The 25,032-nt window shown below is 42.4% G+C and overlaps 1 protein-coding gene across 1 annotated transcript in view; it reads right to left on the reverse strand.

Moving 5' to 3' along the window:
* Positions 1-512: 512 nt before the first annotated feature.
* Positions 513-25,032, reverse strand: part of DNAJC3 (DnaJ heat shock protein family (Hsp40) member C3) — a 61,019-nt gene continuing 36,499 nt past the window's right edge. The window contains exons 6-12 of the mRNA XM_066580551.1: positions 22,600-22,781; positions 21,736-21,855; positions 19,525-19,630; positions 16,972-17,092; positions 11,287-11,419; positions 5,081-5,229; positions 513-2,161 (exon numbers count right to left, since the gene is read on the reverse strand). Of these exons, the coding sequence (XP_066436648.1) occupies positions 2,007-2,161; positions 5,081-5,229; positions 11,287-11,419; positions 16,972-17,092; positions 19,525-19,630; positions 21,736-21,855; positions 22,600-22,781 (966 nt within the window). The 3' untranslated portion in view covers positions 513-2,006. The remainder of the gene's footprint in view (positions 2,162-5,080; positions 5,230-11,286; positions 11,420-16,971; positions 17,093-19,524; positions 19,631-21,735; positions 21,856-22,599; positions 22,782-25,032) is intronic.

A 25,032-nucleotide genomic window follows, 5' to 3' on the forward strand; every position in this document is an offset into this window, starting at 1 on the left:
AGTCTTGAAAAATCGGACTCTATTCAAACTTCATAGGGGTGAGTGCGTATATAGGGAAAAACATCCCGGCTCCTGGTTGGCTCCGCAGACAGCACCATAACAGTGTAGTGCTGTTCAGTAGACACAGGTTTCCTTTACAGAATGGCTTAAGCATATAATACATTCAGTGCAGCTCATGTACTCCACTAGGTCTTTGGCTGGACACACATTTAAATTGCACTTACATTTTTTTTTTTTTGCTGTAGTGGCGGTCAGATTTGCTGTTGATTTTAGCGTGAAATTTTTACATGGAATTTTAACACCGACTTAAATGTTAAAGGGCAAGTTGCAAACAATCTGTTCTGCGCAGTATGATGTAATGCTATGGCATTACATCATTCTGTGCAAGGACTGGGCAGGCTTCTATCAAGCCTGTCCGGTCTGCTCGTGGGACACTGTGCGGTTGCTAGGCAGCTGGGGGGGGGGGGGGGGGGGAGGGCTTCTGAAGGGCCCTAGGACTGCCTATGCAGAGCGCCTATCAAGCCGTGCGCTTGATAAGCGCTCTGCACAGGCAGCCCTGGGGCCTTTCAGAAGGCCCCTGGCTGCCTAGCAACCGCACAGCGACCTGCGATCTTATCGCGGGATACTGTACAGGACCCCCGAATGTCAGGTGTTGGCTGTTTCTTACAGCGGACACCTGGCAGCAGCAGTTCCAACGAGCCGGGCCGCTCGTCAGAACGGTTAACGCTTTAAATATCGCTGTCTATTCTGACAGCAGCATTTAAAGTGTTAACAATTCCGACGAGCGGCGCGGCTCGTCAGAACTGGTGCTGCTGGGTGCCGGCTGTAAGAACAGCTTGCACCAGACGTTTTATGGAGTGGGATCCACCCGCGATCCTGCTCCATACAAGCATTTGTTCGGACATACGAACAAGTGTACTTGCGAACAGGTTCCTGGAAGTGAACCTGTCCGCAAGTAGGGGACTACTTGGTGTATTCTTGTAGTGAAAAAATATACATGTGCTTTTCCAGCCTAATTGCTGTAGCAGTTTGTGCGAGTACACTAGGGTCACAATTAAAAGGTAGCTCATACACCTTCAGCAACTGTTGGACTAACAGTCGTCCAACAGCAGTTTCCTCCAGGCCCCCAATACACACGAACATCTGGCTTGGCTGAATGTCCGCAGTGCGTTTAGGGAGGTAAGCTGCAGCTAGACAGCTCAGACATTGGCTTATCTCCTGGAGAACACAAGGATAGGGCAATGAAATTCAACATCCTCCATCATCGGTTGGAAGAAAGTTGAGCCACCCCCACCCAGCGCACCAGGCCTTGGTCTTTCGACTCCCCTTATACTTTTTAAGTAATACAGCTTCAATATGACACATCAGTGCAAACAAGCACAATACAATCTGATAGGGTGTTCCTCCCTGCAATGGATGGTGGCAATTCATTTCAGGAATATCCAATAGGATTAAATACGACCCTATTAGCACCACTCTAAACACGCTGGCACAAGTGTCTGGATTATAGATCAAACGATGTGAGACGTGGATTTCATTTTCTAGGTTTGGAAACTACTTTAGTGCATGTAGGATATCTTCTGTGACATTAAGGTATGATGTCGTTACAGGACTTTATGACTTTACAGTAACTTGGTATCTCCAATACGAGAGTCCTAAGTTTGTTGCAGGTTTTGGAACTATCTCTTTTTGCAGATCATTCCTGAATTAAGAAAGAAGGAAAATAAATTAGTATTTCTTCCTCTAGAAATACTGTTTGCAGAGATTAGGAAGACACAAAAAAATGGCTGATCATCAATTCAAGTCTGTTTTCAATACTCAGAAAATAAAAAGGTTTTCCTGACAAAGTATCCAAACAGTCATTGTCTGGTCGGCTGCGCCGCACTTCAGTGGAAAGCCTGCACAGCAGTCATTCCAAGCCGTCTCCGGGGGAAGTTGTGCAGCGTTGTAACAAAACAGGTTATTTCTCTGCTAGCAAGGTGCGTGAGGTGCCACCACTTCAGTCTCTAGTTGAAGTTGAATTTGAAATTAAAAGGTCCTCCTGAGCCGAATGGATTGAATCCCTGCCACTGGTTCCATCCTCGATGGAAGTGGGAGCCCCCTCCTTGCTGGCTCTCAGGGTCCAAAGGATCTTCACCTGCATCAAATCGACTTCTCTTTTCTATGAAAAAAGAAAAACAAATAAGCAAACATACACCGCAGTACCTACATGGAATAGATAAAGAAATGTGCAAAAAAACAATGTCGATTTTTCCAAAAAGTAACAAAAATATGTAAGCAGTAATAGGAAAGCATGAGATCTTGGTCAAAAACAGTTCTCCACTTTAGACAATCCTCACTTGTTAGGAAGGACCCTTGACAAGAAGCAACTCACAGAAATGTACCCCTGCTGAGACCCCAAGCTATGAGTTATAAGCTAAGGGGAAAGCTGACAGCAAGTGTTCTGTTTCCTAAACCAGACAACTCTATAAAAGAAAAAAAAAGGTCTTTAACACCTTAAGGACCAAGCATGCCATATATACACAGCACTTTGTCCTGGGCTTTAATCCCACCCAATAGCAAAAATATGGCACGGGATTAAAGCCTCTGCTTCTGCAATCAAGCAGGAGAAGGTCGGGTCCCCAGCTGTTAGTCACAGCTCAGAACCCGGACGAGAAGGGAGAAGCGGTTTTTAACAGCTCTTGCCTTACCGTTTCCCAGGTACATGGCGCTTAATGAGCGCTATGTACTAAAAAGGAAGAGTGGAAGTGTTTCTTGGACTAACATTCAGAAAACAGGCCCGTCTAGATGGGAGCAACGAGATGGATGATGGTTGTAACATTGAGTAGTCACGAGTATGCAATGTCTTCTAGAACTTCCATCGGTCCCCCCCATACCAGGGAAGCATAAGGCAGATGACTGTCAGCCATGGCCACGGGGAGATTGAGACCCCCGGCCTACCATTACTCCTCCTGCTTAGGTGGGTAATGAGAGAGCATTGTTGCCAATGAAGACTGGATATGTGCTAGACTGCGGCATGAGAGACAGAGTCGCACATCACTAAGATTCCTCCTCCTATCTTCCAGAACTCCCTGAAAGGGGGAATGTGGTGGCAGATGGTAGTCAGGAATGAGTAGTTATTGAGATCTGAGATGCACGGTCCTACCATTAGTTCTTGTATGAGAGAGGTTAACATTATACATGATAGTGATCTTGAGTGACCAGACTTATGCGGTTACTATAATATGAGACTTGGCGAGTCTCACAGCTTACTACTCCTCCTACGAAAGAGGGCAATATGGAGGATAATAATAGACATCAATCAGTGATGCGATACGGAGACAGAGTGTCGGACATCTTACTATCACTCCTACTATGGGAGAGGACAAAGTGGGGAATCACAGTAGTCATCATTGAGCAAACAAGCAGAATAAGAGACCCACAGTCCTCCAATTACTCCTATAGAAGGGGTTAATGAAGTGGAGGATGGTTGTCACGATTGCCTGGCCCCGTGCGATCCAGAGGTAGAAAGTTGCACAGCTTACTATTACTCCTCCTAAGGAAGAGGGTAATATGGTGGAAGAGTAGACATTCAGTAATAATGGAGAATGAGACCCGCAGTCCTACTATCACTCCTATATAAGGGTGTAATGCGAACGAGGACGGTTGTCATGACTAACTAGACCTGTGCAATACCAAGGTAGAGAGAATTGCACAGCTTACTATTACTCCTCCAAGGAGGGGTAATATGGTGGATGATGGTAGACACCATTGACCAATTCTACCAAACATTTGACTCACTGTCCAATCCTTACTTCTTCTATGAAGAGGGGGCAGTGAGACCAACATAGTAATGTAGTAGGTTTGGCTGAATGAAGACCATGTCCATCTAGTTCAGCCATCTAGCTGAAGACAATGTCCATCTAGTTCAGGACGGTTGTCATGACTGCCTTGATCTGTGCGATACCGATAGAGAGTCGCACAGCTTACTATTACTCCTCCTATGGCAGGGGATAATGTTGTGAATGAGGGTAGCCATCATAGAGCAATCATGCAGAATACGGAGACTCAGAGACCTACAATTACTCCTCCTGTAAAAGGGGGTAATGAGGTAGCGTATAGTTGTCACGACTGGCTGGTAATAACCTCACTGAAGTCATGGAATAAAGGACTACTTGCCATATTGCGTAGTCATGGGAGATCTGGAGTCTCGCCATAATCCAATTACTTCTCCTATAGAAGAGAGTAATGGGGCGGCTCGATGCTTGCCACAACAGTACCTTCTTGTTAGGCATATATGGGCTGTACAACTATTGCTCCTACTAGTAGTGAAGGTAAAGAGTACGCGTGGAAGCCCAAGCTAATTACGGTGTACAATGACACCTGTCCGCCATGCCATCAGCTCGTGTGATATCCAGCTCAGTGTTGCTCTTCTCAAATAAAGAGATCGCCCCTTAGGACCAAAGGTACCCATTTAGGCCTGCGATCTAGATGATGAGGATGATGGGCAACTAGGGTGACCAGCAGGGTCACCGCTTCACCGACTATCACTTTGAGGTTAGAGATCGCTGGAATTATGGAGGGGGAAACCTCAAGTGACCCCATGGTTAGCACCACTATATTCCACTTTGTCTTCTTGGAGGAGGGGGTAACTGTGTGTTTGGCCCTGCCCTGCCCACACACACGGAAAATACATCCACCCTAATGCCCAGCTAGAAGGGAGAAAGGAAAAATAATTTAAAAAAAAGAAGACCTGCGGATCAGGAAGTCTGCCTCCTTCAGACACTAAGCCAAAACTGATTTGGTTCAGTGCCTGAAGGAGGGATATAGCCGGTAGGAGGGTTTAACTTTTTTTTCTTGATTAGTGTCGCCTCCTCGTGGCAGCAGCTATACCCAAGGTCTCTGTGTCCCCTAATAATACAGACAAGAAATATAAATTATGCATCTTCCACTGTGGCATTTAAAGGGGCATAGATGGAAAATTTAGTAACTCAAAAAAATAAGAGTGCCGAAAATAGGGAAAATGTCAACAGTAATGAAAATGACAAAAGCAGGATTCCAGCATAATCACATAACCGTGACAAAAACAAAATAAGGTTACCTGGATCTGTTAAGACTTCTTTGGCAGATGCAATGTCAATGAATTTTTTCTCCGCTCTCTTTTTTTCTTCCTCATTTTGGAAGTTATCTGGGTGCCATTGCTGTGCCAGCTTTCTGTAAGCTTTTATGATTTCTTGTTTCTTGGCATTCCTTTGTATAACAGTGAAAAAAGCAAGTGTGAAACAGTGTTCATATTAATACATTTTTCTCCCATCTCGTCTACTAGCATCTGAAATATTCTCAATGCTACGCAAGTAATCAGTCCAAGATAGAAAGATTATATGTTGAGTTTTCTGGGCTGTTGGAGACTCAGTTTGACTACACTCTTGGGCAGAATAGGTTGGCAGTTTCATACTACAAAGCCTTTGCTTCTAGCTCACAAACCATTTATGGTCAGCCTAGAACTCTTCCCGAGGGTGGCTCTCTCCCTTCTGCTACCCTGAAAGCCTACATAATAGTCATTCCCAAGGAGACTGAGGACCCAGCCTCATGCTCAAACTAGCACCATTTTATTAAATGTAGATGCAAGACATAGAAGACTACTCCACCTTCCTCCTTAAAGCTATACACTCACGGGTCAAACCAGTTTCTTGCCAACCAAAGGGGCAAGACAGACAACCAGAGCCTTCAACTTACTACACCAGGCAAATATTCCCTTCTAACACTGCTGCTTTTCACAGATGAAGAAAAGGCATTTGACAGGGTTTGAAATAAGAGTAGTCAACTCACTCTTCGCCATGCGGGCACCGACCCGCATGTTAGCTTTATCTGAATTCCTTTACCCAATGCCCAAAGCAGCAGTGCGGGTTGACAATCTTTTCACAGCCCTTTCATATTACCAACAGAACATTACAGGAATGCCCCCTTTTCCCACTTCTCTTCATCCACACATGGCTACACAAGGGGGTAGCTTAACCCCTTTATAACACACATGACTATTTACATCCTAACTGCATTGGGTATGTGCAGTAAAAGCTGTCCATAACATATGCTGTGAAAAGGGCGGGCACGGAGCAGAATCCGCTCCATACTCGGCACGTATCAGCCATCTTTGATAGTGTCCTGGTTGGGATTTAAGGGTGCTGTCCAGGTGTCTTGGCAACCTGTGGGCTGCCATGATCATTTGTCTATTAAAAATGTGCCTGTGGCATGTCTTTAATAGACAGCCTGTTAAGATACAGTAGAATGCACTACCATAGTATTGCATCCTACTGTATAAGCATAGGCAGCATGGTGGCTCAGTGGTTAGCACTATTGTCTTGCACAGCTAGTGTCCTAGCGTAAAAAAAAAAAATTGACAGGATGCAAATAATTGCACGGGTGTGGAGATGTGGAATATTATCACCATCTTACAAAAAGGTATTAGACTGGTGCTGTCATACTAACCTAAAATAATGGCCTTCAGTTGAACAAGATGCCTCAGATTCCTCACAAATGTATTCCATAGATTCACTGCCAACATCACAAAATAATTTTTGCAATCTTCCCTCATCCTCCCTCTTCCTCCCAGCACTAGGTAGCCAGGCTTCCACCACACGATTAGTAGACCCACGTTTTAAGCCGAGGCTCCATGGTAATCCTTTTAGATTTTGTCACCTCAAAGAAGATGAGGTCCCTAGTTACCTCGAACCCGGGAGAGCTGCCACTTTTGACAGACTGTCAATTACACCAATTATTCCATTTCTGACGCTCTCTACCTCATGCAGGGGACTTGCTAGTCCTTGCACAGATTTTATGATGCTCTGTGCCAACTCACGTTATAGTACTGTTTTTGGTTGTTAATTTGATTACTAGCTTTGTTACACGTTGTATTGCTCCCGGAGGTATCCAATACTGGATTAAAACAAGAGACAAATTATTCATTACGCGTAATATTACTCATTGCGTTCTCTTTAATTCTCTATTTCCACTGCTATAGATAGTGTGCGGTTTTATATTAGGCTTAATCTCTGAAATTCGTATCCTGAGATTCGCGTTGAAGATTCTCAATTTTTTTTTTTTTATTCCGCCCCCTGAATTTTGCTAAATTCTCAATAAAATTAACAGACTGCGCGACCATGTGGAAATGACGGCAATAGATTCTGAACACCCTAGTTTTAGCATACGTTCATAAATCAACTCCCATCTTGACTACAGAAAGCCACTCTGAAAATGAGAAAACTGTAGGAGGATCTAATTGTAGAAACACAGCGGACATAAGACCGTGTTCAATCACATGGAAAGAGTTCTCCAGCTTTGGTATAAAATAGCAAGCTTTATTTAGGTCTGATTAAAAGAAAAAGAAGAAACCTTTAGCTGCATAATCCAATAAAACTAACCTACACGGTCCCAGCTCAGGTGATCTCTTAAATCATATCAAGTCAAGAGTTAAAATGAGCCAAGCGTTTTATACATTAATGGCAGCTTGAAAAGACTGGTCCAAAATAAAAGTCCATATCAGATGTTAGAAATGTACAATATATCAACAAAACAAACAGAGAAAAGAGAAAATCTAGAAATAAATGTTAAATTGGGTACATTAGATCAGATTTACAATTCAAATCCACCAGAAACTGGGTAGCTAGCTCCATATAGTCCAAAGCAGTAATATTTATTCTACATGTCCAACATCTGATAATGGACTTTACTCTGTACCGGTTTTTCCAAAACTACCACTCATGTATAAAACACTTGGCTCATTTCAACTCTGGTTAGCTCTTAATCATAGCATTTCAGAGTTTGAAACATGTAGGAATTGGTTGCACATCCCAATAAAACCAAAAAGGTTTGGGTTTTTAATTATGCATAAATAAAGCTTGATCCTTTATACTGATGCCAGACAGATCTTACCATGTAATAGACAAGTACCCGAGGACTGACTCAGCGTCCTTTCTCCATGCATCAGGTAGCTCCCCCAAGCTGATTACTGCAATCAAGAGGCAGTTAACTAATGTCTTTGCTTTGTTTATTCCACAAGACCCTAGGTGAATCTTAAGCCAATCCCTTTCTATTATATTTGAGGTCTTTGTTTTAACATATTTATGTATATAAAAAAGTTCCAACAACATTTTGCTCAGTTTCAGGAAAGCAACACAAGGGCTTTTAACCCCTTCCCGCTCCAGGACGTACCGTTACGTCCCGGGAGCCTGGTACTTCCCGCAAAAGGACGTACCGGTACGTCCTGGAGATAGCACGGGATCACATAAGATCCCGCGCTATCCCGCAGCGGGAGCCGGCTGTCAGTCACAGCCGGCGTCCCGCTCCAACAGCGGGGGGACATCGGAGATGCGCCCGCCGCTGTTAACCCCTTCCCTGCCGCGATCTAAGTAGATCGCGGCAGGGAAAGAGTTCACAAAGGGATCGCGATCCCTGTGTGTCTCCGGCCGGCTCTCGCGATGTCATCGCGAGAGCCCGGCCTGTCACAATGGCAACAGGACGCCAGACACTGGCGTCCTGTATTGCCTGTGCCTATAATCGCTGTACAAGCGATAAGGCATGGCAGAGCAGTAGCTCTGCCATGCCTTATCACAGCGATCATAGGCATAGTGCTGCAAGTCACTCAGAGGGACTCAAATAGTATAAAAAAAAGAAAAGAAAAGTGTAAAAAAAAAAGAAAAATGTAAAAAAAAAAAAATGTAAAAAAAACCCCCCTTTTTTATGCTTTTTCTAATATTAGCATAAAAAAAAGGGAAAAAAAAAACTAAAACCCCACATATTGGATATTGACGCGTCCGTAACGACGTGTACAAAAAGTTGAACACGCTTTTTATTTTGTACGACAAAAAGCGTAAAAAAACTCGCTAAAAAACAGAGGCAAAATGCAATAAAAGTGATCAAAAAAGCCGTACATTTCCCAAAATGGTACCAATAAAAACTACAGCGCGTCTCACAAAAAATAAGCCCTTAAAGAGCTCCGTACATAGAAAAATAAAAAAAAGTTACATGACTGAATGCAGCTATAGAGAAAAAAAAAAAAGATTTCCAAAAAAAAGGGGGTTTTATTGCAAAAAAGTGTAAAAACCTAAAAAAAATAACAATTTTGGTATCGTTGTTACCATACTGACCCGCAGAAAAAATTTAGTGTGTCATTTATGCTGCATGATTAACGCTGTAAAAAAAAAAAAAAAAAAATCTATGGCAGAATTGATGCGTTTTCTCTCCCTGTTATTAAAAAAAATAATAATAATAATTTTACGATATTGTCTATATACCCAAAAGTGGCACCGATAAAAACTACATATCGCCACGCAAAAAACAAGCCCTTATACGGCCGCGTCCACAGAAAAATAAAAAAGTTATGGCTTTTGAAAAATGGAGATGGAAAAATACCAAAAAAAAAAAAATCGCTTGGTCCTCAACGCCAAAATAGGCCGTGTCATTAAGGGGTTAATCATCACTGAGGGATAATATAATCTCTTTTAGTGTCCTGACAACAAGGATAGCCCTGTGTGTATCATAAAGGAAAGTCCATATCCCAGGAATGCAAAAATACTTTGAAGGATTGTAAAAATGCTTACTTTTGGAAGAAAAAAAAAAGAAAAAAAAGGAGAGGGGTGTACTATGCAATTGGATCTTCATTACTGGAATACCACTTTAATTTCATGAAAAGGGATCTCTGAGACCAAAATAATTATGGCAGAGTCATGTTTATGGTAGACTAGAATAATATAATGAAAGGGATTGGAGTTGGTCAAAATATTTCCGTGCAAGGTGTACAAACTTCAGCTGGTGGCTGAGGTGACACCGTGGCTTGTCGTTGTGTCATGTAAACTGCATTAGCCGCACGGCGGTGTTGAACCCTCTGTGGTGACATGTTTGCATGACAGCGATGGTTTGTTTCAACGCTAGACAATGGTTTACAATTAGATGAAGGCTGGACTGGTGTTGGCGGCATTAGCACTTGAGATGACATGATATCACGTTCAGGAGATGTGAAGATAGTGATGAAGGACTATGCTTCAATGTTGTTGGTCAATATGCACTGCCAGCTATGTATGTAGACATACATGTACAGAGACCATGTGACTAATCCCATGATTGTGACATCACAGGTTCTATCAGCACATGAGCTATGTATGTGCAAATTTATTATGTGTCACTTATTGGACTCTCTACACAGGTGTCCAGCTGTCCCACAACCAGGTACAAACTGCCAGACTGAGTACTGCTGTATCCATAGCTATTGAGGTGGCAGGGGTTTGTGGGGGGTTGTAGTCCCCAATAATCCCTCATTCAGTGCACAGTGATGAAGGACCTGTGATGTCACAGTCATGTGATCAGGGGCGGAGCTTAAACCCTGGTGACTGATCAACATGACGGTGACATCACATGTAACTCAGTCAGTCAGTCACACATCACTCACAGACAGGTGGTCATTAGTATTTAGATTCAGGAGATACAATTCTTGGCCAATAACCATGTTAAGAGTATTACTGACTCACAGAGGAGGCATCAGCATAGTTTTAGGGAAACTACGCTATACGATCACTGCATTAGATAAAGCTGGCACATGACATCTTATCAGTAGCACGCAGTGGCCATGTCACAGTCTGCCATCAGATACGTGCAGTAGAAAATCAACATTTGGCAGTCATGGGTAAATTTGGTGACTTGAGTAACTGCAAGCAGATTGTTAGTGCCTGGAGATGTGGTGCCATTATTTCTGAAACAATCACATTTGTTGGCTGTTCCCAAACCACCTTGTCAAGAATGTACCCAGACTGGTTGTACCATGGCCATACATCTGACAGAAGATCACCAAGTGGTAGGGCCAAGGTGAGCATTGGGTGGCACATCTGATATCTCAGTAACGCCATGTCAGTGAGTCAACTAACCGAACAGTACAACAGTGGGGAATTTAGACATTTCCACAATGACCATACGGCGTACCTATCGAATGGGGTTCAACAGCCGAAGACCTACAAGGGTGCCCCTGCATCATTGCCAACAACGCCTCACAAGTGCCCAGGAATAATGTCAATGGACAGGGCTTTTGCAGCTGCCATGGGTCAAGTTGAGTATAGAAGGATGTTCGCCACCTTGTGGAATCTGTTCCGACGTCGAAGCAGTGCCCACTCAAAAAGCTGGACCAACTAATTACTGAGTAGGTTTCCCTAATGCAGTCATCATTCAGTATATTTAGTAGGCAGCATTTTAGAGCTTGTCTGACCTTGCACCAGCTTTTACCCAAACATCGATTACAAGCCCACCAGATATTATTAAACATACCTTTTTACCCCCAGGATCTTATAGTAGTCTTTTTTTTGCGACTGCTTGAGGAGCCTTTGTGCTTTTTCTAGACCTTCTCTTATCTGCTTATCATTGTCGCTGTTTTGCTGTGCCGTCTCATAATCCCGAACAGCTTTGGAAAAGAAAAAAAAGAAAAAAACCATACACGATGAACAACGGTAAGCACATTTAATACATCTCCCCATGTTATATCAGCAGCAGGATAGCACTGAAGCAACGGAGCAACTAAGGCAGTAGCAGTTCCAGCTGAGCGTGCGAAGCCTCACCTGCAGAACCCCTCCTGTTACAACAGATGTAGCTGATGTTCTGATCAAGTAGTAAGAGGCTCTGCCATAGCACACAGATCTAAGTCTATTAAATAAAGCATAGATTATTCACATTTCTCTCCCCGAGAAAGGGAGCCGACGTGTTCTTTGATATAAATCCTCAATGTGCCCCAGTATTTTGTTGTCTTCCTTGTGACATCTAAGCAACATCTATCTACTCAGTCGCCGAGTTCTATTTTAGGTCTACGACTCCAAGGTGTCTTAAGTAAGACAAAGTATTTGCATCAGATGATTTCCAAGCAGATGTTCCCTCTCAGCAAGTGTTACATTTGTCTTTTGTGCCGTTTCCCAGCAAGACAGCAGGAGGTGCCAACCAATTTATATTACTTAGACACTTGACAGCTCAGTGCAAATCTGTCCTGAAGTATGACATGAATACATGAATCTGCAAACATTGCGTCTGAAATCCCAGTAATAAAAAACAGTACGGCCAGTAAAAATAAAAAATAAAAAAAAACAAAAAAACTAGTTTTTTTGCAAGTGGAAGCTTTTTCTACATTCTGGAGCAACATCAACATGTATCAGTGTCAAACTTTAGCTTTCCTGGGAGGCTTCAGCAATACCTATAAATACATTTTATTCTCAAGCAACAAGTGGCTGATAAACTGCAAAAAGTAAAAAAATTGTATTCGCCATCAGGTGTAGATAAGCAGATGCTCTCGCTGACATTTACCACTTTGTCAAAACACTCAGCCTACCTGCTGCTGACAAGTTAATATACTGTCCAGTTACTTATAAACACGGCAGGAAGCCGCAGCTTCATTTGTACTTGGTAGAAGTAATGGAAGAATAAAAGAGCATAGTTATGTTACGTCTTCGGTCATGTCAGCACGGAGACCGAGGCGTTTAACAGTCATTTAGCACGCAAAGATTCTATTTCCACGGTCTGGAACATTCAAATGCTGTCTGACGGAACGGAAAAAAAGTCACTAAACTCCACTCATACAGGCAATACTATACCGGGAAAGAAGAAGTCAGTAGGAGATGGGCAGACCAGCATCTTAAGTATATACTGATCAGTCATACCATTGAAGAGGACCCATCATGGCCTCACGGCAGCGTGGTCGGCTGCACAGCTTTGGACTTGATCGTATTTTGCAGTGTTCATCATCATATCCTCTCTTTTGTTTATCCTCACCCAATACATCTGAATCGAAGGAGAGCCCTTCCAAGGGAAGGTATGAACAAAAAGGCTGCGATACAGTTAACAGGGGTGCAGTTGCAAAAAGTATGCAGCCAGCCCTGCAGACATGAGGGCATGACAGGTCCTCTTTAACAGCAAGTTCACACACAATGGCCATAGTAGGGTTGAATACCATGCCATCATAAAAGTTTTCCAATTGACTAATAGTCTCCAATTTTGCAGATAAAAGGCAGTTTTGCTCACAAAACTGTACAGTAATTATAAAACTGCACACATTGGCAGTAGAATCAAACAATGACAGTTTTCAGGCGTGCTGTGGTCGCTATGTGTAAACGCACCCTAAAACCACCGACAGGTGAAGTAAATAATTATTATCTCATTACAATGGTTCTTGCCAAAGGGTGGGATATATCAGGCAGCAAGTGAATAGTCAGTTCCTGATAAAGATGGGCAAATGTAAGAATCTGATCAACTTTTACAAGAGCCAAATTGTCATGGCTAGGTGCCTGCGCCAGAGATTCTCCACAATGGCAGCCTTGTGTGGTCTGTATGCAGTGGTTAGTACTGAAAGTGGTCCAAGGACAAACTGAGAACCAGCAACAGATGGATGTGGAGAGAAAAAGGCACAAATTGCAGAAAAAGTCAATACTCGCTATGATAGAAAGGCAGTCAGAATTCCCATTCAGATTCCTGTCCACCACCGAAAGAACCTACTTGGGCATGTGTGCATCAGAACACGACCATGAAGCAAAGGAAGAAGGAGATGGCCTGGGCGGATGAGTCACATGTCACATGTGAAAGAGATGGCACCAGGACCCACTATTGTTAGAAGACACGTGGACACTGTAAATGGTTTAAGGAATATTATTAACAAGGCATTGACTTGGCCTCCAAATTCCTCAGACCTAAACCAACACCTGTGGGATGTGCTGGAAAGGCAGGTCTTATCCATGGAGGTCCCACCTCACAACTTACAGACACCGTCAGAGGTCTTGCATACAGTCAGTAAAGATGATGAGAAAAGTTTTATTTTTTTCTTGGATAGAAGTTCCACTTATTAAAGCCTACATTTTTAGTTTGACCATAGATTGTCCGTAAAGCTGTGTACACTTCTATCTCCGTCAATCCCATAGACGGTAAGTGAATTAGCATTATGTATGGGTGACATAACTAGTTTCCCCACCCATCATAAAAGTCCTCTGAATGGAATAGTCAGACCCCTTGTGATCATACATGTATCACCTATCCTATGGATATGTAAAAAAAAAAAAATCTTGTTTGTGGTCCAACTTATTGTAACTTTCCGTACTTCTACTGACTGCCATTCACCGAAACTGTACAGCTTCTATGGAACTCTGCACTTTAAGGGTTTTCAAGATACTCAAAGCATTAATTATGGTACGTCGTCAAATCAGAACGTTCTGCAGTAGAAACTGTAAAAGTTTAGAAAAATAGTCAAAGTTTTCTAAAGGTAAGCCTTATACCAACGGGGAGGCATGAGGCTTATGCCATAAGTAGAGTGCAGGACCGTATTACTCCATTTATAAAACACCCCACTTTGTAATATTACAAGGCATTTGTCAGTATATTACCCACAGCTCGTCACTGGAGCTACAAAGGATCATATATTCTACCTGGGAACACAGGCAGATAGAACAGCATCTGGATCACAAATCAGATATCCAACCATACTGATCCCATTTATCTCGTCCCCAGATGCAGCTGCAAAAATAAAAATAAAAAAATCTTGTGATCACCTCTGTAATAATTCACAATTTGAGAGGTTATTTCTGTGAGAATAATCTGAAGGTGACATAAATCTTGTCTTATCCTGACTTACATGCCCATTTCTCAAGGCAGAGCGCGGCTGGCGAGTGCTAAACTAGGTGTCCCCATATAAACACCTTTTTGACTTGATTTAGTAATAGAGGAGATGACATATATATCAGCCGGAGCCGGTGTGAATCATTTATAAGGAACTTATTGTACTGGCCGATAACATTAATAAGCGCTGGCTCAGCATTTACCTGCTGATAGAACGAATATACACTTCACCATAGAGAAGCGGCATCCTTGTTTAGCAAACTTACCGGAGAAAATATTAGACATGGCTTGCATACAAGCAGAAGAAAAAGGCTGAAAGCCAAATAAAGATCCATTATGCACAAATACGATTTGGCATTATGCACACAAATCCCCATGAGTAAGCCAGTCACAATTTTCCTAACGAGAATCAATCAGCTTAAAATTCAAATGTCAATACGACATCTTTCAAATTAGCATATCTAGCAGGCTGAGAGATTTAACCTTCTCGTACTACATCACGGATCAGGTCTCTGGTGGCGGCGAGAATCAGTGCGGCACTTTCATACTACAGACATAGGTGAGAAGGCCTTGTGAAAGGGGGTTAACAACAGTGTATGGTGCACCCCTCTCCACGCGTACCCCTCATGTCCAACGCTGCATCAAGCAAACGGGGGCCTTTTACATAGGGCCAGCTTTTGTATTTCCACACAAGTTAATGCACTTCTAGCCTCAATCTGTAGAGTTGATTTTACACATGAGAATTTACAAGGCTGATCCTATAGATCAGGGGGCTGGCAGGACCTCACAATGCTGTGAGAAGACTTACAGATCGCACAGGCTGTTGTAACCCCCAGCGGTAAGCAATACTAGGAGGCATTTGGCAAGCACTCACCTTCCCTTGCTCCGTGGAATGAACATAGAAACTATGGCTTGCATATTACCATTTGCTATCCAAAAGTTAAAAAAACTTTACAATTCCTTTATGTAATACAAGTCCATGTTCAGGTCATTACAGATGCGGCTGTACCAAACTTTTTGTTTGCTTCTTTTAAACATTAAACTTGGTTTTACAATTTTTTTTTCTCCCACTAAAGACTGCATTGGTGATAGAATAATACACTGCAGTACTTCTGTATTGCGGTGAATTATAACCATCAGCATAACCAATCAATACGACCTCTGTCATCACATTAGAAAGAAAAAGTATGACCCCATTTAGACCCATAGATTGTCGTCCAATTTTCGTTAGAACAATTAAAAGGGAGCGATGGTTTTGCTTTTAAAGACGAACGTTTTAACCTATGAGTCGCTTGTTGAAAATGGCCGTAGAGGCCGGGCTTTTCAGTCGTTGTATTATCGTTGTGTAGTGTTTGCATTGAACGAAAAATAAACGATAATTGAGGAATAGTTTGGTTGAGCACCAGGTGGGCGTGTTAAAAACGAAGCTTTGTCCTCCCATCAGCCAATCACTGGGCATGTAGCCTGTTGAATGTACGCCCCGCCAAACGATTAAAAACTCCCCTCAAATCGCTGAACGACTGAACGATATTATTTTAACCAAACGAGAAGCAAACGGCCAAACGATGGATTTTAAGCGGACTGAAAGACAACGATGAGCGAATCGTTAATGAAAACTGCACGACGGGTGCAAGATAGACACAACGATGATCGCTAAGATTCGCTTTTGAGCGAATTTTGAGCAATAATAGTTGCATATAAATCAACCTTCTGTTGGGTTGAAAAATGGAGCCCCCGGTTTCTGTCACATACCACAGTCAACAGCAACAGTGGCATCTAAAGTGCTAAACTGCTAGGATTTATGTTATCTCCGACTGAAAGACTGTGTACATCGACAAGTCCCTGTGGCTGATCTCATGGGCACAGTGGAACTACCCTCAAGATCATTGTGACATCTCGATCACAGAGCGCAAAAAAAAAAGTCTTCACTTGTGACAGATACATACATACCATGTACTGTGAAGGAGCTCGTACATTATGATGTTTTTGGTAATGTCCTTATAAAGTTAGAGCCGCATCCAGGGTTCCAAATAGCACAGTACTCACATGGTTAAGTGCCCATCTTTATTGAAAAGTGCGCAAACTGCTTATCAAGATGGACTGCAATAAAGATGGGCACTTAACCATGTGAGTACTGTGCTATTTGGAAGCCTGGATGCGGCTCTAACTTTATAAGGACTTTGCAGATTATATGGTCTTGGATCCAGACCTATTCTTCTGAGCCTGCACCTGTTACCCAGCAATACACCTCCCCTCTCACTGAGCAGCATTTAAGTGCTGGTGCCATTACTTTTTGCCATATGATTTTGTTGGTAAGGTGCACTGGACGGAAATAAAAAAAATAAAATATAGAAAATAAGAAAAAGGTACCTTCTTCATACATTTCTTCTTGTATGTAAGCTTCTGCTCGGTCTTTTAGTGCATTCACATTGTTGGGATCTTTCTGGAGGAATTCTGTGCACTCCTTAATGGCTTCAGTAGGCTGTTGATTCTGGAATAAACCAGAATACAGTAAATCTTTTCAATTATTTATGTATGCTGCATTGAATGATTGCATATTGCATTCACAGAAGGCCCTTTAAAAGGGGTTGTCCAGCTGTAAACTATTGATGGTTTATCGTCAGAATAGATAATCGATACTAAATTGGTGGGAATGCATCACATGGAGCTTCCAACAATCAGCTGTTCCGTGGGCCAATGTGCTTGTACACAGAACCAATTCGTGCTGGAAGCAAACGGCTCCATTCCCACTGCAGTGACCAGGCTTGCTACATACTACAGGCCGAGCACCCATTGAGATGAATAGGAACTGGGCATGCAATACCAAGCCTGTCCACTGCAGTGAGAACAGAGCTGTCTGTTTACTGCAGAAATCAACTCAGTGCACCAGCTCATAGAACAGCTGAGCAGTGAGGATCTCCATCAATAGTAGATCGGCAGGAGTACGTTGTCAAACTACAGAGGATAGGCCAACCATAGTTTACAACTGGGCAACCATTTAATGGCTATTAAACGCAGAAAATGTGTAATAATAGAAGATACTGTGTGAAAAGATTGGGTTTAAAAAAAATAAATACATACATTTTGACACATTAGTAAGTGTATTTTTACTAATTTTACTACTTTTTGCTACATTCTGTTTTTGCCATGGACAGATGTTAACTCTCTATTGAGCTGCAGCCATGAAAAGCACTACAGAGTGTGCATTGTTCCATTTTAATGTGTCTTCTTAGTCCATGGCTCTTTTTATAGGTTTTTACCTTGGGTGTTTTTCCATAGACTTCTCTATAGGAGGAGGGGTGGAAAAAAAGCCAAACAATTTAGTGCTTTTTTACAAGCCCCAAAAACCTGCCATACAAAAGTATGTGTGAAAGAAGCTTAGGCATAATACTTTATTGATCAGCCATTATTGAACTCCTATAATTATGTTGTGGGCTAGAGGAAATACTCTATTACATATAATTAGCACAGTGCACGAGATGACTGATAAGACACCCAGACCCAGTGGCACACCACATTATGTCACTTACTCAATAGGACATTAGCATTACAACTTCAGCTGCTTGCAAAAGTGGATGTCAAGCAATACTACATACAATACAGGAAAAGCTGGCTCCTTAAATATATTTTATACATGATGAAATAATGAAGAATCCCCTTTAACGAGCTAGCTTCTCCTGTATGGTTTGCATCCTCGTAGAGCCGCTGACTCATGGCCAGCCACCTGAAGGGACTGTTCTGCATTCTGCTTCCATACGCTCCCAGGTTTGTGCTGTGTTGGAATACTTGCTCTCGTCAAGCAATACTGCAAGCAGTAACAACCTGCAGTCATGTCTCAGCGCTGCCCAAGAGTGAAGGGAGACAGAAGATTTAGCAAGATGGTAACTGTCAGCAGAAGAAAGTGACAGATATCATGCTGGTACATAAGAAGCAGATGTGTCAGGCAGAGGAACAGACGAGTAAGTGTAATTAAGATGATTTCTGCACCATTTCCTTGGTCATTAAAGAATGGGAAGTTACAACAAAAATGCCCATAATATATCCACAAGTGTACCATAGGGAACGGGCTTCTAACAATGCAATGCTGAAAAATACACACTTATCACAGCAACTTTTCAAACACCGGCTCCTGCAGGCATTTACCTAGAAGAGCGATAGGATGACTACAAAGTTACATTCTAGATAACCTGAGATACTGACATTTTCCCAGTTTTCACATACTGTCATCTCTGAAAAATGCCACTGCATGAGGCGGATCCTCTGATGACGACTAGCCGATTACTGGAACTTTAACTAGAGATTAAAGGGCCACTATGGAGAAAGTTCATCATTTGCCAGGTTGCAACTGCCATACAATGACTACTAGGGTTGATCACAAACTTACCAAAAACTATGGATGAAATAGCTGCTCTGGCCCCCTGTGACCACCATGTGACTGGTTGAATCCAACTGCGTCTGTTGTGTGGATAGGAAGTAACTTATTGACGATGATAGCATAAGTTAGTTTCATAGGAATTGGTAGAATGGGCAATTTCCGGTCTGCTGGGGGAATTCAGCTCAGCACAGACCACATGGGATCATAGGGAGTCAGTATTGCCATTTCATCACTACAGCGATCATAAGTATGGTTATGCCTCATAGTAGGCTATGTATGGCAACAGCACAATGGGAAGATGATAAAAAGTTCCCCGGGAGTGACCCTTTAAAAAAGTCTTGTTTATAGAAGGCGCAATCTTTAGTTACAAGAATTTCTTAACCTCAGTCACTGACTTCCATTAAAAATAAATAAATAAATAAATAAATAAATAAATAAATGGGACAAAATAGTGTTGCATGCAGAGCTATTCTGTCCTGTCAAATCTGGCAATATTTTGTGCCAATAGCATGGCTCCTGTACAATCACTAAACTTTGCCATCACTTACTTTTGAGTAACAGTGACACAAGCGTTCCTCCACCAGTGCAGCATAACTAGGGATATTTGGCTCAGTTTTCAAAACGGCTCCATATTTGCTGATGGCCTCTTCATACCTGTAATACAGAACACGTATGAACACCTACATTTTGCATCACTGCAAAACACGTTCAGCTACAATATTCCCTGGAGATCTGTACATTGGCAATGTGCTGAAAGGATCATCCAACTCCTGCTACACAGACAAATCCTGTCCTGTTCTTAGACACACAAAGGTTTGTATAGACGTAATCGTGTGTATAAGGAGTGACGATTAGATTACATTATAACAAAGTCAGACAGATTCATATATAGTAGACACAGCGCCATCTCCTATGGTGATCTATAAGAAGGTTTTCTGATCTTTCAGATGAAATCACATGTTGAAGTTTCTGTGCAATAGCTTTGATATAACAATGACGTCTCTTGATTGTTGTCTATATTCTAACACTACAAGGCATAACGCTGCAAACTCATTAACAGTAATGAGCACCGAATACAATTAGTACTGTAGACAACATAATATTCCATCTCTCTAAGCTAAGGAGTGGATAGTGAGAATAACCTAAGGAATGGCTTACATAACAATTCCTTGCAGGTGTTGTCCAGTTGTAAACTACTGATGGTCTACCCTTATAAAAAGCAATCAATAGTACATCAGCGGGGTCTGTCGCCAGTGATTCCCACCGATCAGCCGCTTGTGTACTGAGCCAACTTCTGCAGGAAGCATACAGCTCTGTTCCCACTGCAGTGGCCAAACTTAGAGGCAAAGTACCCATTGACGTGAATGGCCTGCAATACTAAATACCAAGCCTGGCCACTGCATTGGGAATGGAGTCTTCGGCTTCTGCTGATCAGCTTAGGCCCCGGCCGGTAGACCTCCACTGATCTACTACTGATGCAACCTATTGAGGACCTATTCTTTGAACAGTCATCAATAGTTTACAACTGGCAAGTCCTTTAATGGTCATATTTTTAGACTTTCTCCAGTTAGGAGCGCCAAGACAGACAGGAAGCTATACAAACAGCAGTCGCTATTTTAGTATAGTTTGTAGTCCACCAACTATAAGATGTTGCTTTTTGCTGGTCTCCTCTGCAGCCGTGTCCAATCTAAAAACATTCTGATAATTGCATGCATACTGCTATTTAAGCAATTCTCTCATAATTGCTTCACTAATATGTTACTGAAGTTTTTACTACTAGAGGTTGTACCAAGATCTAAAGTCAATCCCTATCCACAGAATAGGGAACAACATTATGATGATAGGGGGTTCCTACTACTGGAACCCCCACAGATCCTGAAAAAAGTGGTTCTGGATGGTCCCCGCAGGAATAAAGAGAAAGTCACGCATACACACTGCCACTTCATTCATTTCAATGTTAGGGCTGGAGATTGCAGAGCACGTCGAGACCTCCATTCTTGGGATCTGTGATGGACCCAACAGACGGACCCCCACCAGTCATAAAGTTACCCCACATTATGAAGATGGGGGATAAAATGTAGATCTTGGTACAACCCCTTTAAATGGTTTCATCTGCAGGTTTCCGGCATGATCGGATGTTTTTGTGTCACATGCAGATTGTGACATATTTCATGCCTTACAATGTAAAGGATGAAATCTGTACCAGAAATCCAAGATACGTAAAACATTCTACTGATCTAAAAATTTGCAGCAGGCTCAAAAATTAGAGCAAAATGTTCCCACTCCGTCCAAATAGGGTTAGTAGATTTTCCATACAAAAATGATCTGCAACAAATTGGCAGCATCTGAACATCTCCTTATTGTAACATTTAGGCCTAATGCCCACGGCCAGCGAGGAAATCTGTGGCATTTCACTACAGCTATTAGGTTCTACTGAACCTAATAGCTCAGTGTACACGCTGCAGAATTCTACAGCGTGAAATTACCCGCGGCATGTCCTATTGGCCGCGGGTATACGCACGGACGGCTTCCATTGTAGTCAATGAAAGCTGTCCGTCACGCTATACTTCTGCAGGCGAGTCATGTGCTGTACTGCAACTATACTGGAACTTCGCGCAGCGGATCCGTAGGCAAGTATGGGGTCTTTGGGGGGGGGGGGGGCCGTGACGGACTCCGCTGAGGTATTCTGCTTGCGGAGCCCGTCACGGCCGTGTGCATAAGGCCTTAGGGGAGTTTTATCCCCAATCTTAAACATTTACCTTCCCTCTTGGATCAGTTCTTCAGCAGTCTGAATCTGTTTGTTGAGTTTCTTCACTTGTTTATAATGTGCAAAACACTCCTTGTGATCAGGATCAAGTTTTAGACACTCCCGGATTTCACTGTAAATTAAAGATACGTTTCTATAAAATTGTCCCAGTATATCACAAAGCAGATGAACATATTAATATGAAAGTTACAATGTAATTCATGTGCACTGAAAACTAGCAAAAGTTCTTCATAGGCAGGAACTACTGATCTTTGGAGTGAACATTACTTTAAGACTATGTTCACACGGTTTATTTTGCAGCCTGCGTTCAAATTTTAAATCCATGTCCAGGGGCAAAAAAAACAAACAAAAAAAAAACACAAAACAAAACTTCTTGACATGGATTCCTCCTCTGAAAACCCACAAGTGGATTTTTTCCCCATTGCTTGGGCTAAATCCGCAGCTATAATAAATCAAAAATCCACTTGTTTTAAAATCTGTCAAAAATCCATCGCAAAGTGGATTTTTACTGAAATCTCTGTTGGAAAAAAATCCAACACAGATTAACCCTTTCGAATCCGATTTTGGATTCAGGGTTTCCAAAAAGGCTTCCTCTTTTTGCTGTTATACAACAGTGCCATCTGCTGGCTGAAGCCAGTGTGTGTGCGCCAGAGAGGCTCCGACAGTGGAGTGGCGGGCAATAGATTGTAAGAATACCCTGTCGGACGTCTTCTGACATTGCAGCTGTACAAGATTCAATCAGAATGTAGGTAGACGTCAGACAGTGGATTGGAAAGGGTTAATGCTGTGTGAATATACCCCAGTACACAGATCAATAACCCAGACTAATCACTTTATAAGCAAAGGACAGACCCACCTGAGTGACATCTCGTGGTCCCCCAAATTATAGTATATGCGGCTGACTTTGTAGAAGGCGGCTGTGTTATCGCTCTTTAGTTTGCAGGCAGCTTTCAGGTCACTGATGGCTTTCCCAGGCTCTCCTTGATTGATGTAGCATTCTGCCCGCAGCTCTCGACTCTCCCCATCCCACACACACGTCTGAAAAGACAGAAAAAATGTACATTATTGGCCTATGCGGAGTGTGGGTAAGGGCTGCGCATACATCTACAACAAGGTTCAGCACATTACTGAAGGATCAACAGACTACAGCCTCCGCAAGCAGTTACTGTAATTTCGAGGAATCAATAAGAGATGCAATCGGGAAAAGTACCTTGAGAAAACATTGAGGCATAAACAAAAACAACTATTGTAAAGAGTTTCTCCATTTCAGCGCATAAAACACTTAAGGCCTATTAGCTAAATAGAAGCAGTTAAATGCTGTTCACATTTCCTCTGGTGACCCACAGTAGCTGACGCTTTGTAATCAGGATGAGACTAGAATATAGGGAAGAATATACACATTATTATTAGACACAGTAATATCTATGCGTGGCTGCACACATGTTGTATCCGTGTCAGCGTGAAGAGGGGTGGCACATAATACAGCAACAGTACTAAGGGTGCAATGTGTAGCCATGTCCTAATATATAGGGGGCCCAGACAAGTACTAAGGGTGCCCTGTGTAGCCATGTCTGGGCCCCCTATATATTAGGACAAGTACTAAGGGTGCACTGTGTAGTCATGTCTGGGTCCCCTATATATTAGGACAAGTACTAAGGGTGCACTGTGTAGCCATGTCTGGGTCCCCTATATATTAGGACAAGTACTAAGGGTGCACTGCATAGTAAGGTTGGGACATCGAAAACCAATATATCGAAATATGGATATATGGCTAATGCTTTGGGGATACTTTTCACCGATATTGTTCTGTCCGATATATCAGTAACATCGATAGTTGAAGGCAATATAATATCGATTTTTGTAAAGAAAAGACGTGTCTTGTGGTCCGGTGACCAGATGTTCTTTCTTTACATTCTGCCCTTTCCTTTGTGTTGTACAGGATGTAGTTTTGCTCGCGGCACTAATGAACTTATAAACAAGTTCTAGAAACTTTTGTAAAGTGTGAGGTGACTCTTTGTCACAAATAAGGTTTGCTCCAGGCAAAACGACTCTCAGAAACAGTGGGGTCTTCGGCCCGTCCTCCACATGCGTTTGTTCATGGCGTTAGACGCAGGTTTGAACGCTTGCGTCTAACGCGATGGCTGTGGGCAGTGCTTTCTAAATAAAAGCATTTCCACATGCAGATGGAGGGCTGCGCTGAACGCACGAAGGTCACGTCCAGAAAAGAAGACGCGACATGTCGTACGTTCAGCGTCTAACGTGAACGCAATGTGCATAGAAGAGATAGGAGACCCATCTAACGCAATTACTATTGTGTTCGGGGGACTGCGTTCGCGTTACCAGGCCCTGCATAGTTTACAAGTTGCCATGGAGACCGCTGGTCCCTCAGCGGCAACTTGAAATAATGCAGGGCACGCAGCCCCACAAACACACACACAGATCGTGCTCACATCCCGTCAGGTCCGGCGGCCATCTTCTGGCTGCCTTGTAGCTGGCAGGACCTTGTTTCAGTGCGTTTACCTCCAATCATCTTTCTGCACTCCCGGTCAGGTCTGCTGGAAGGAGCATTGTGAAGGGAGAGCATGCTGGCAAATTAATATTTCGTGGCTCATTAGATAACGATTATTGGGGCCAATGATAAAAAAAACCTCTTTTTATATACCTCATTTTATTATAGGTTTCATCTGTAATTCTTTATTTTCATTTGTGACTTTAATATATTTTCATGTTATTAATAGTTAGAAGTTAATAATAAAGTCAACAGTTTAAAGTTTTGAAAGAAAACTATAAAATTTTCTTTGGTTGATTGTTGCTTTATTAACCCTAGACCAGTTTTATTTTTATATAGCATTTAAAAAAGTCGATATATTGAAATTGATAGTTTTCCACTGATATTTTACAATAATCGATAGTATCGACTATCGCTGAGCAAACTATCGACTACCAATATTTTTGTGTCAATGTCCCAACCCTACTGCGTAGCCATGTCTGGGTCCCCTATTTATTAGGACAGGTTTGCCACCCTAGAAAGGAGTATATGAGTTAGAGTCATTGTATATGCATGTAGCTCTCTCCATTGTAGTGAATAGGATTTATGAAATGCCAGATTATTACCTTGACATCCATCATCTACAATGGAGAAACCCACATGCATTGTCTCCTCCCTCACTGGAGTGCCGATTGGGGCAAGGCGACCCCCATTCTCCCAATAGGTTGGAGTCCTGGACTGGAAGTGGAACTTACTTCAATTTATTATGGCACATACTATAAATGTCTCAGATGGGAATAT

This window comes from Eleutherodactylus coqui, chromosome 1 (genome assembly GCF_035609145.1).
Source record: "Eleutherodactylus coqui strain aEleCoq1 chromosome 1, aEleCoq1.hap1, whole genome shotgun sequence".
Classification (NCBI taxonomy): Eukaryota; Metazoa; Chordata; class Amphibia; order Anura; family Eleutherodactylidae; genus Eleutherodactylus; species Eleutherodactylus coqui.